The sequence below is a fragment of the Melozone crissalis genome, unplaced genomic scaffold (assembly GCF_028551555.1).
Source record: "Melozone crissalis strain CALT ecotype California unplaced genomic scaffold, PUWL_Pcris_2 ptg000016l_1, whole genome shotgun sequence".
In the NCBI taxonomy this organism is placed as follows: Eukaryota; Metazoa; Chordata; class Aves; order Passeriformes; family Passerellidae; genus Melozone; species Melozone crissalis.
This window is the reverse complement of record NW_026535794.1, coordinates 29,244,709-29,257,706: the sequence shown is the minus strand read 5'-3', so window position 1 is coordinate 29,257,706 and position 12,998 is coordinate 29,244,709. Positions and strand designations below refer to the sequence as shown.

Below are 12,998 nucleotides of genomic sequence, written 5' to 3'. Positions count from 1 at the left end.
TATAAGAAACTATATATAAGTTCTCCACCACTTTTTTCTTTTTGTTTTTTCTTTTTGTTTTTTCTTTTTACTTTAAGTTACTTGTACTATATCATCATGAAGATTGCCTTTAAGTCATGCTAGATTAGGGCTTGAAAATGTTCACTAATTTAGTCTAAATCTTTCGTTGCATTTCATTATATAAAAATACCGTATGTTATCTGTAAAGTAATTTGGAAAAGCTGTAAAAATTTAATTAAAATTTATTTTGGAACCAAGTGGGATACGGACTAGTTATTAGATTTTTTTTTTTGATGAGCCAAACACTTCTACTTGAAATAATCTCATTGAATCTTGAAAGAAAAGGTTTAAAATAGAAAGTTCCATCACTTAGCTTTTGTTGAGAAAAAGATCAAGCCCAAACCGTCCTTCCATCAGAGGGAGCAGATAACTTAGTGGCAGTGGAGGTCTGCACAACTTAAAGACAATTAATCATAGTTAAGCACATTCATCTTGCTTCTTTCTAGCTAACCAGCATAATGATCAGGATTATTATTTCTAATTAGAGGAAGTAATAGATCATGTATAACCTTAGGATGAGTCTCATTAATTAACCTGCGTCCTAAGGGATTTCAGTAGGTATTCCATCTCTGTCACAATGGGCACCATTGGTTTACACTTAGTTCACCGGAATAAACACCATGGGAATTGGCTAAATAACTCAAATTGATTAAAACAGTAGGTAAAAATTAAATATATGACAAACTTCACTGTATTCTGCAATTTGATGTATGTTTCAACACACAGCACTTTACTGTGCGAGGTGATACTGAGTTGGTTTCATGATAAGCTTAATACCACTGAATTTGTGGACTTTTCCATTATTTTTTGTATGTATTGGAACAGATTTGGTTCTTCTTTTTTTTTGAAATCATGATTAGAGTTGACACACTACTGCCTAACATTTCCTACTAAAAGAAAAGTGCTTGTAGATGCCTTGTAGGATTATATGCCTATATCTCTAGTATGTCTGGAAAACTCCTTAGCTATGATGTTTCTCAGGTTCTGCCTTAAATTGCACTTTATGAAATTTCCAAATTTTTTTATTTCAGGAATTATGAATAAGGACTTCAAGCAAGGCCTTTCAGTGCATCATTTTGAAATGCAGATGGTCCAAGCTTCATCTCTGAAGTTGTTAGTGTACGACTTTGGAGATGTTGACTTTGAACTCTAAATATACTTTCAAACATTTTGGAATTTATATAAGTCTGAAATGATGTTTCTAAATATGAATAGTCCAGCTTCATGGTTTAAGACCTGTATTAGAGATCATCTGATGTAATTTTTTTATGTTCAAGTCTTTGGAGTAAAGGCAATGAACACACACATCTCAGAGTATCTGAAAATACAGACTAACCCTATTACTTAGAAGGATGGTGTTAGTTTGTAAAGCTAAATATTAACATGAATGTGTAAAACTTTCCATACACAAAAGAATGTAAAACAAAATAATGCTAGAAGTCATTGTTTCCTTCTTAGAAGTCATTGTTTCCTTGCTTCTCATTAGCATTCTTTTAGTCAGACATGCCTTTCTTCCTTACAGTCTCCTCTACCTTCTTAGGTTTATCTGCTTTCTCAGCTGTTTAAAAGAATTCCTTAATGTTATGGTAGCCACATTTTAAAAAGTGTGTGATTTCATAATATAACAAATATTGTAGATATTCATTGCCATAATTAAAAAAAAAATCTGTTAAGTTCAATTTTCCACTATAGCTATAGTTGACTTTCATAGTATATAATATAGTGTCATTTCTCACTCCAAAATACAGGTTAAGCTTTTTTCTTTTCCTTTTTTTAAAGGAAATTACTGTCAGAGTAATTAATGCATTATTTGCACTTAAAGTTTTCTTCTCTACTGATGGATGTATGTTTATCTATATACACTAACAAGTATATATCTATATATAGAGAGATAGGTTATGTGTGTATATACCTCAGTATCTCAGTGGTATTATTGGTTAAAATGGCAACAGAGCTGTTAAACAGACAGCATTAAAAAAGAAGTCACTTGCAATTTCTGGCAAATTAATGAAGTGAGGATTATTGCAAATTATGGTATTGCTTCCAGCTGGATTACATAGCATAACATAGAGTTTGCATTAAGCTTTTTGTTTTCTGTCTACTATAGGAAAAAATGAATGCAACACACAGCATTAATGAGTGGCTGTGTTATTCCCTTCTTTTAGATCACTCCAGTTCCAGGCACTCATCCACTTTTAGTTTTTGTCAATCCTAAAAGTGGTGGGAAACAAGGAGAAAGGTAAGGGTTTTTTTCTTTTTCTTTTCTTTTTTTTTTTTTTTTAATTTCTTGATTCTGGTCTGTGAAATGTTTTAAGATGAATTTTAGAAGTTTGTCTATGTGGAAAAAATCCAACATTTTATGTTGTTATTCCTCACAGTTGAACACCCTATATCTCTGTACCTATAAATTCTCCAGTTAAAAACAAGAGTTAGTTCTATGGGATAGTATTGTTTCCAATCAAAAAAAGTAGCTACATTCAGTGCATGGGTTTGTGTGATTTGCGTGAAGATGTGAGTTGCCATATCTTGTATTAAAACTTTAAAGTGCTAACAGTTTTCTTTTAATCTTTGTAATGATTATACAGGCAGGTCAGTAGTTTAAATTAGAAGCAGTATTCCATTTTTTAATGTATGATTTGCTTTTTATAGACTTAGTAGTAGAGGCTCTCAAGCTTCTTCATAAGATTTCCTTCAAAGAAACCTTTTGATTTTTGTAAATAGGAAGCATTCTAAAAATCCAGTTGAATTATTAGAGTCCAATCACAGAAATTAAAGACATATTAATTTTACATATGTCAGTAATTACACTGATTTAAATTAAAATGTCTGAGTTTATTAGTTTAAGTGTTAATGTATCAGAGGCCTGATAAAGTAGTAAGGAGCATTCTCCTCTTACTCAGGCAGGAATGCTGAATTAGTTGCCTCCTAAACAGACTTTTCAGAGCATATTTCAGGATTCCATATGCTAACAGTGTGGTCATTTTTGACCGTCCCATAAATCCCTAAATTTTTGTATCCTAGTTCACCATGGCAGGGCTGTAACTTCACGTCTTGAAGAAGATTTTGGTCTTTTGGCCAGGATGCAGCTGAAGGTGATACCTGTGGATATTGGTGATATGGGTAATGAGAAGCAAAATAAAGGAGGGATGTAGTGTGATTGTAAAGTCTGGAACCAAGCAAGTAAACTCCAATGGGTCAGCTTCCCCTGCCTTCTCCACCCTGTCTCCCTTCGATCACATCTTCCTGTGCCCCTAAAAGTAAGCTGTCAGAGGGGACAAAATCCTGCAGAGTAGTTGTTAGGGTAATTCTTAAAGCTAAGGAGCATTAACCAAAACTGTATTTGGAGGCCTCTGAGAGAACTGGCTATCTTGAGAGCTGATGATGTAATCCCTGGACTGGTATACCTAGATATCAGCTAGATGTGTCAAAGGCAGTTAATGATGTAAAAGTTTAGTTCTAAGCAGTTTCAAAAACATGCCTTTGCAATTTGAACAAACCAGTGTGAGCCATCCTGAGTTTTTGTGTGAGGCAGCCCTGGTCTGCTGTGCAGTCAGGGGTCTGGTGGAAGGTCATCTGCACTAGCACTCAGCTTGACTTTTTATAATACCAATATGAAGTGAGTAGATCAGTGATCCGGTCTGCAGTTATGTAGGTGAGAGGCAGGTTAGAGAGCTACACTTACACAGTTAGTTATAGCCTAGAAACAATTTAATGAAATGTTGTTTCACAGCTTTCAGTTCCCAGCTCATAATTGGTCTCAAGTGTTACTATTTGAATGGGCTTAATGCAGCAGGGATGTCATTTAATGTTAGATATTCTCCAGGGTAAATGCAAGTTTAAAATCTGATCCCCATCTCAAGCTCCTATTCCCCTTCATGTATTACAGTCTAACACTTCTCAGTTTATGTCAATGAAGCTGTTACTGGGGCCAAACAGATCACAGGAATTATTTGAATTTTAAAAATGGATGCCCTATACACACTTCATTCACTAGCACCATTATCCACAAATGTCATTACACAATTAAGTGTATAGCATGAGGGCAAGCACCAGCAGCTGAGTATAGTGAATTGTAAGAACCTCTTAGATTGGCTTTGATACCATATGTACACAAAATGTTAAATTGCATACTAATGTGTCAAGGTTGCACTCAATATATCTCTTTCAAGAGAAGCACATCAAAAGGTCAGCTGCCTAGTTATATAAACATGTCTCAGGTCATTCACCATTAGGAGATAATATCTCACAATTAGATCTAAAGCCAGATTCAAAAAGGTTGAAGGAAGTCCACATATGGACTATTTGTTGAGAAGAGCTTTGCAGTCCATTTTTGAGGTGTCAGTGTTTCATATCAATGCCAGAAGCAGAAGTATAAAATAAGGATTCTAGGAGTGCCTATTAGTTTGAATATTCAATCTAAGTGATGAAAACATTCTCAGCAGAAATATTATTGAATTTTTTTGTTTTCCTGGGTTTTATCTGTCTGCTTTAAAGTTGGTAACCAGAAAGAAATTGCCATATATTCCCTACCCTCCAATTTTGTGTCAGTAAAATTATATTTTGTGGAAAGTAAAATCACAGGACATTTGAAGACATAAATTAATTTGCAAAATACAAGGTTGTGGTGATTGACAGATTTCATCACAGTTGGAAGGGACCTACAAGGATCATTGAGTCCAACTTTAAAGTAAATGGCATTCAAGTCAGGATTTTTGATTATTGCAACTTTTTAATCTGGTCAGGTGCTGAAAGGGTGGAACTAGAGGATACCTGTAACAAAAGGAAGGTTTTCCCCAGCAGTGAGGGGGAAAAAAAAAAAAAGGCAAAGCAAACCCACTACCTTCATCTTTATAGAACATAGTTTCATTATCTTGATTCATTCAGATTAAGAAAATCTACTGAAAATTCTGTCTTAGTCTTTACTTAGGATTCTCATGATTTGAGAGGTCACAGTGAATGAAGACAAGATTTCTAATTGACTTTCATTGAACATGGAAAGATTACTGCAGATTGTCGAGTCTCCTGCATTCCCACAGTTCCCCATACAAGATTTTATGCCTTACCTTATGGTAACCCAGCCCATTTTGTTGTGTTATTCTTGGGGAGAGTTTATGCATACAGCTGAAGAACAGTTGAATAAATGCACACCCCCAGTAATACATGGTTATTTCCTCTTCTATTTTGTAATTTTTCTCAAATCTCTCAAATGCAAAACTGAGGATCACTTAAAGGTGAAAGATGTTTGGTTGTTTAGTTTTAGTTTTTAAATGTTCAGACAGAGGGGTGGCGGGAAACAAACAGATATGTAGAAAAAGTGCATTCAGAACACAAAAAAAAAAAATTCAGAACACAAAAAACTCTGCAACTATGTCTTATCAATACATTTTGAAACTTTCATTATGTTAGAAATTCAGTTTTTCAGAATGTGTAGTGATAAATATATTCCTTCTGAATTGGTTTCTGTTTTAAGGACCAGTGCTATGACTTTCAGATATAATTGCAAAATAAAGAATTATGACAGTAGCCCCATTATATTTTTTTCTCAATTAGGAGGTTAATAATGGCCCATCTTGCGACACTCCAGTGTATTTGCAGTTATTTGGACTTGAATTATTTTTTTAATAGACAATACATATGTTTATAATAGAATAAAAATAGAAGTCAATTTTTATTAAGGAGAAAGTAGAAAAATAGAATTAAAGTTGATTAATTTAAGGCTTTCCTATACTAGAAATGGATTTTAACTTAGCATGAGACTGAACAGGAGTTTATCATACCCAGGCAAGTGAATTTCTCAGGCTATATCACACCATAGCACATTTTCAGTGGTTGTGCAGGAAATGGGCAGGTACAGTTAATTTCATCAAAAAAAAAAGGCAGAACATCCATTTCATTCTAGGGCTATTGGTTTGGGATGTCTGCATTTATGATCTGACTAATCAAGGCAACAATTTTCAATAATCTGTGAATAAAATGTGTGTATGTAGTACACCATTCACAAAATAGTTTCTTTCAACAGAAAGAACATACAAGCATGTAGTGCTTCTGAAGGCTGTTGTTAAGGGTAATGTTTCTCACATAAGAGTCCTTCTAAATCATGCTGTTGTTTTGCCATACTCATTACTTTGATTTCCACTTCCCCATTTTCCAGTTTATTTGCCTGACCAGAGGGTGAGTTTACACAATTGTTTCCTTGACAAATGTGCTGTTGGATGCACTGGAGATCAGCTTCCGTACACTCGCGTTTCCTGCTGACTCCACGGTCAGTGTCTGTGCAATACAGGTTGATGATATTTTTAACCTTTGCTGTTTTCAAATGACTTGGGTTCATAGTAGTTCTTCCCTCCTCCCCTACGACTAATCTGCTTTTCTGAGCTTTCATTTAGCATTGAGACAAAATTTTAAAGCAGTTTCAAATGTTCTTTTTCAAATACAGTATGTCTGGAAGAGAGGATAACTAGCATTATTTTGGAGAGGAGTCCTTGGCTTCTTCCTTGTCTGACATCAGGGTTAAATGAAGCCCCAATTAACCACATCTTTAATAGCCCCTGGAGAACTGAAGATGCATCCCCAGTTGTGGCAGAATGCATTGCCATGGCCAGCTTTTTTTCCACAGTGTAGTCAACTTTATTGCCAGTTTTGAATTGCCAGATAGTTTTGGCCATTTATTTTCTCTCTTCTCCAGAAGACAGCTTAATCTAACTCAGCTGAAGGTGCACTCAAAAGTATTTTCTTCAGCAGCTGAGCTGTTTAAAGATGATGCCAGCTCCTTTGGCCACTCCTGAGATAATTTTCTCCCTCCTCAGTTATTATAGCAAGCATTTTGAGGTTCATATGAGATCATGGGCATGATTTAAATATAAAGAAAAATTACAATGATGAAACTTCTCTGTGAATTTCTGTTTTAAATTGAACCTTTTTAGTTTCCAGATCACAGAATAACCCCAAAAGTAGTTACTGAAGCACAGCTGTTTGTTGACAAGTGGTAATTTCATAAACTGGCTTCCTTCATGAAATTGCATTTCATCACAAAAATGTCTTTTGGGGCATTTCCCACCACACCACCTCATGGCCTTGTCAGCACAAATCTCCAGTCACAAGGAAACCACATCCAGTTCCTTCCCCACATGTGGAAGCAAGGCATTCAGAGCCAAGTCAGTGTCACTGTTTGGTACTGTAGATGTAAAACTGGAAGGTTGAGTTACTGTCCCTTTTCTTTGGCTTCCCTCTGTCACCCTGTTAGGTCTGTGTGAGGGAAACATTTATAAACAGTTTCTAATTTTTTTTTTTTTTTGAGAATGTGTGAATAGAAATGAGCCATCAATTTATGAATTTTAGACTAGAATACATAAATGTGTTTAATAACTTAAAGCTTGATGTGTCATTTGCAGTGAGTCATGGAGTGATTAGCAGGTATTGATGTTCAACTGGTAGCCATGAATGGCATGCACTGAGTCAAGTACAATTCAGCATAATCTCTTCATTATTGCAGTTGGACTTCTGGGTTCTAAGCAGAAAAACCAAACCTCCTTTTTATTAAGAAGGCTTTTATAGCATTTCACTGTTACCTGAAAACAGCACTGTCAGTGTAGGTAATGGCTAGTCTGTTTTGTAGCACCAAAATTTAGAAAAATAACTCTTAGACCTTTGGGACTTCATAAAAATACTGTTCATTAAGTTCTTATGGTCAGCTACACAAATGAAATTAGCATCACCTTTGACCAGATCAAATTCTACACATCTCTGAGAAGCAAATCACACATACTAAATAGAAAAGTCCTTTTTACATCTGTGAAATGGGAATATGTATATTGTGTTGTAAATCCATTGTCAAAAGTCTAATTTGATCATCATCAGAGCCATCAACAATGATGTGTGCATACTTGTGGAATGAAACTGGTCATTTCATACTGACTTTTTCTGTCAGGAATAGCAGCAGGAATATATTGTGTGAGTGTGCTTGAATAAAATGCTTGATGAAACTGACATCACTAAATAATTTAGAAGTTAAGAAAATACTCCAGTTGGGCAATTTTACAGATAATTATGAATTTGTTTGTATTCAGTATTTTTTACAAACTTACTTTCCAGCTACCCTGATAAATTATGCATTTCTATTAAGAAAAAAAATTAGAAAAAAATCCCTGAATGTGCACATAGATTGTGTCTAGATAGTTTTATTGTGCTGTATTTTAAAACGTGGACATTTTAACCTAGAATTCAGGTCTTATTATGTTTCTATTTCATGTAAGCGATTATAAAGAAAAGAAGCAATATTTCAATGAAGAAATAAATGCTTTCTTAAAAACATTAAAATATTAATTAGATGAAGGACAGAAACATTAAAATTAAAACCAAGAAACAGGGGTTTATAATTTAAACTATTGCCATACATCCTCAGGTGTATATTTATTTATTGTGAGCTCCAACTCTTTTTTGTGCTTTCTTGGTTCTGTGTGAGAAAAGAATCACTACTGCATTCCAGTCAATTTAGGAAATTACATTTCTAATGTTTGTAATGAAGATCTCTGTCATACTTTTAGGGCAAGTAAACTCAAATTTCTAAATTTACACTTTAGAAGAAACAATTGCTCAGGGTAGGACAGCAGATGGGGTCCCATGAGGGACAGGGCAATGCTTGTCATGCTGTATCAATAAATTGCTTCCTGTTATTCAGGTAATTTAAAAATAAGTGTAATTAAGTAAAACAGTGCTTCAAATCTTTTTCATTTTCTTCTCATTCAAATGTAATCCTGAGAAAATGTAGTCGAACACAGGTTTTCTTTATCAGAATGTTTTCCAGTCTATGTGGACATTTTTGGTGTGGGGCAAAGCCAATTAGCTTTTGCAATTAAATAAATGTGTAGCTCTGTGTTTGCAATAAATTTCAGGAAGAAATCTCTCCTTTGCCATGGAGTTACTTAAATACAAATCAATGTGCTTTCCAAAATGCTTTTTTGATTCACCTTTTGTTGTGTAATTGTAGCTTTTTATCGTATTTATTTCTGTCTACACACAGCATTTGGAATGTAAATAGCTTGTAGTACTTCTGTCTCAACTTTATACCCCGCAATACACTCTATGTATGAATTATAATTGCTGTGTTCAAGTATTTGATTTTTTGTATAAATGAGATCCTGCAGTTCAAATAATTGTAGTATGCTCTAATTTATTTAATTCTTTCATATGAAAATTTTTTTTACATTTCCAAACATGTAAGTAAATATTTTCTTCTTGTCTCTTTTACCTCTTCAGAATTTATAGAAAATTTCAGTACCTTTTAAATCCTCGTCAAGTTTATAGTCTTTCTGGAAATGGACCTATGCCAGGGTAAGTCTACAGTTAATATTATTACCAGGAACTCATTTAATAAAATACTGTATAATCAAATGAACAGACTGAAGTACATATAGCATGTTCGGAATGTATCAACACTGCAGTTCTCTGAATGGCTGCAGAAATATATAAGTATTATTTGTTTACCTCTACAAGTAAAGCTATGTCTCAGATGTGTTGCTGAAAACCATGTACTATTCTATAAGACCTGTGGGATAAACTTAATTCTGATTCCATCTTTAACTGCCGTTTCAGCAGCTTGAGTTCTGGGGGTTACTTGTGTTGCAGATGTCAGCAGCCTCGAAGACTGACCAGCAAGACATCCATTTCTTTTACTTACATAAACACACATGTGCACATGCATGGGTGTCTGGAATGTATTGGTGACTGCCTGCTTCTCATCAGTTACATGTAGTGGCTGGAAAACTACTGGCCAGGCTGGATTGTGCTGGCAGTGACTTGTAATGTGGACCAAAGTGCTCTCTGAACCAGCTGGCACTGCAGTCCCTTGCTTAGTGTGCTTCCTCCGTGATTCTCCTTAATTTGCATTCCTGTGAGGACGGGAGAATTACAGTGTATCAAACACCAACCTTTGCCACCTGATATTGTCTCCTTTTTAAGTAGTGGGTGCTTTGGTAGAAGAAAATTAGATAGAGCAACACTAAATATCTACTCTGTGTGTTATTTTGTATGTAATGGGTGCTATTTACTTTTGTCACTGATACATGAAATTTTACATCCGTGAAAAAAGAGTTGCAGAAGGAGGCATATGTTCACTGACATTAAGTTTACACTGTTGTTTGGATACTTTTCTTTTAAATCCTTGCATTTTTTATTTGTTTAGACCTTTACATGTATGTAACATTGATGAAAGTGAAAAGCAGCATTGATGAAAGTGGAAAGCATATTGGGCTCAATGCTTTCAGAAGTTAAGATGTCGTGCACTGCAGTATAGCTAATGCTAACCTGCTGAATGGTGCAAAACCAGCCCAAAAAATTGAGATAACGACATGCATGATTTCTTTCATGCATGTGTCTTGTATCTGAATGCTAGTGCTGTTTTTAGTACTCGAATGAAATTTGGTTTTATACTATCCTTAGCATGTATGAAAAATTTAAGTACTCTTAGTTCAAAGAATAAATAGACCAGAAGAATTAACTGAGACAAAAGTAGTAACTAACATTGTTTTACATACTGTGTAATAGAAAGGCCGTGCTAGAAATTGGGAGGATGAATTTAAAAAAAAACAACAAAAAATGAAATATTTTTGTTCATAGTCATCTTCTTTCTTCGAAATTAAAAAATAATTCTGGCTGCATTTCTGTGCATAACTGACTTAGTTTTCATGGATCTTGCTGTGAAGGAAAATGCATTTTAAGGCAGAGGCACAAGAGGGCAGTGTTAAGTTCAAGCTGAAACCGAGCACTGAAGCAATTTAAACATTTGTCTTTTGAACCAGGACAGTGTTTTTCAGAAAATGTTTTCAATTCCACTTTCTATTAGAAATCGAAGTAGTTTTAGCTCAGAATCACTTTGAAGAAAATTCTAATTAATTTTCAAACAGGCGCTGCTTGTTTTGGTATATCTTAAATTCGTTTCACTGAAATGAATAATCCTAAATTTCCAGTTTGTCTCCTGCCATCACTTCTTGCCCCTGGCAATACTTTGTAGGCTGCATATAATTTGGCCCTTAAGTGAGAAGTTGAATAAACTCTGGTGTTTCACTTAGCAGTACTTGTTTTCTGTGAGGGCTGAGTTGCCTAATAAAACCTGCCCATTCATCCATCTGTCCACTCATTCATCCATCTCTATAATGCCAGTTATACTGGATTGTCAATCCAAATTCTGTGTTTATTTAATTTTCTCATAATACATGTGAAATTTAGGTCAAAATGGAACAGATTTGGGTACTGTGCAGTGCAGAGAAAAGCAGAAATGTATTTCTTCATCCCTGGAAGTTATTTAGTAGAAAGGGATAAGCATAATATATATTTATTTTAAAGCATTTATGATTACTGTGGTACATTTTAGTTGAGCCTATTTTGAGATGTGGTTTTTTTTTTCCCTTTTATTACTATTTTCAGCCATGTTGACTTAACCTAGAGAATATCTGCAGTATTAGCTAAGAATTTGCTTTTTTTTTTTTTTTTGTTAGAGCCAACCTGTTTGCTTTAACCCATAAATTAATCTTTTTAATTTCTGATGGTATTTTTCTCATGGGTTGCCATCATCAAGCAAGAAGATAGCATTCACAAGTTTTGTAACTTGTGTTCCAAACATCTGTGGCTGACATGAATTTTTATTTCCAGTTAATTTTTAGAGGGAGTACATAAATTTCTAAAAAATCTATGTATTCCCTTTTCAATGGGCAGAGAGAGGGAAAAAAGAACTAGGAGACTAAGAAAATTGCAAATCTTAAGGGTGCTGAAATTGGTTTGGGTTTTTTTTAATGGTCAGCAACTCAATTGCTATGTCTATTCTTCTACCTCCTGAGTGGGATAACCATGTTCTTGCAGAGAAATGTTTTGGAAAAAAGAACTTCAAAATAACAACAAAAACACCCCCAAACCAAAACACAACCCCCTAAAACCTCAAAAAAGCCCCACCTTTCTTAATACCTTTAACCTATGTTTTTCTATATAGAATGCTGACATACAGCAGGACAACAGAAAAATATTTTGAGCAAATGACAACAAATTTTAGTTTCACAACCTCAATGTACAATTACTTAAGTACATGTGTTGCCTACTTTCATAATACATGGGGTGGAACAGCAGCAATGACATTTCTTGCAGCTTCTTTTCCTGTCTGAGCTAGGGTTTTTGGAGCAGTTTATGTCAAAACATGTGATGTTCATAGTCTGTATAAAAAGATGTACATGATGCAAATAAACCTCATGGCAGCGACTCTTGCACTGATTCCTTTCCAGCGATGGAGACCTGCTGCAAGGCCTGAAAATCAAGAAGCTCTAAGCCAAAGGGCAACAGCACACTTTAAACATGGGTATGGTAATTGATGGTTTAGACATTCTTTAATTGACAGTAGAGAGATATGGGTGAGCTGGAAAAACCTTGTAAGCTCTGCAGCTGAACACAGGCATAAAAGATACTCCACAGTTACAGACTGCCACAGTTAACACAGTGACGAGAAAATTGCTGGGCTGATGCATTGTGTAATTTGTGCCTGGCACCTGTGTTTTTTGCCATGAAAGGAGTTTCCCTGTTTAGTTGTTACATCTCTATAGGAGTCTTCTACTTCTGACAACAACTGTTATTGTGGATTTAATGATCTTGAAGAATCTGAAATTCAGTTATTGTTCACCTCACAGAGAGGTAAATAATAGCAGGATGAACAGCAGTCGAGCCACAGAGCTGCAGGACTCTGTAGAGAGGTCAGCATTTCACAAAGTCTTTGTCCCTCTGAAAAGGCCTCTGTTCCCTAAAGTTCTATTATTTAAAATGTCTAATTTATAGTATTTTTATACTCTATTATAGAAATTATATCCACAAAAGTTGTATTTCTTTGTAACTTCCATAAGCATTTAATTTGGAGAGCATCTATTTTTTGAATTCTAGCTGCAAGTTTGCTTCAACCGGCCTTT

At 34.8% G+C, this 12,998-nt stretch overlaps 1 protein-coding gene across 8 annotated transcripts in view; it reads left to right on the top strand.

Moving 5' to 3' along the window:
- DGKB (diacylglycerol kinase beta) overlaps window positions 1–12,998 on the top strand; it is a 378,030-nt gene that overhangs the window by 166,279 nt on the left and 198,753 nt on the right. For all 8 annotated transcript variants that reach the window (XM_054273525.1, XM_054273526.1, XM_054273527.1 and 5 more), the window contains 2 exons: window positions 2,226–2,299; window positions 9,316–9,390. In XM_054273525.1, coding sequence (XP_054129500.1) covers window positions 2,226–2,299; window positions 9,316–9,390 — 149 coding nt within the window. The remainder of the gene's footprint in view (window positions 1–2,225; window positions 2,300–9,315; window positions 9,391–12,998) is intronic.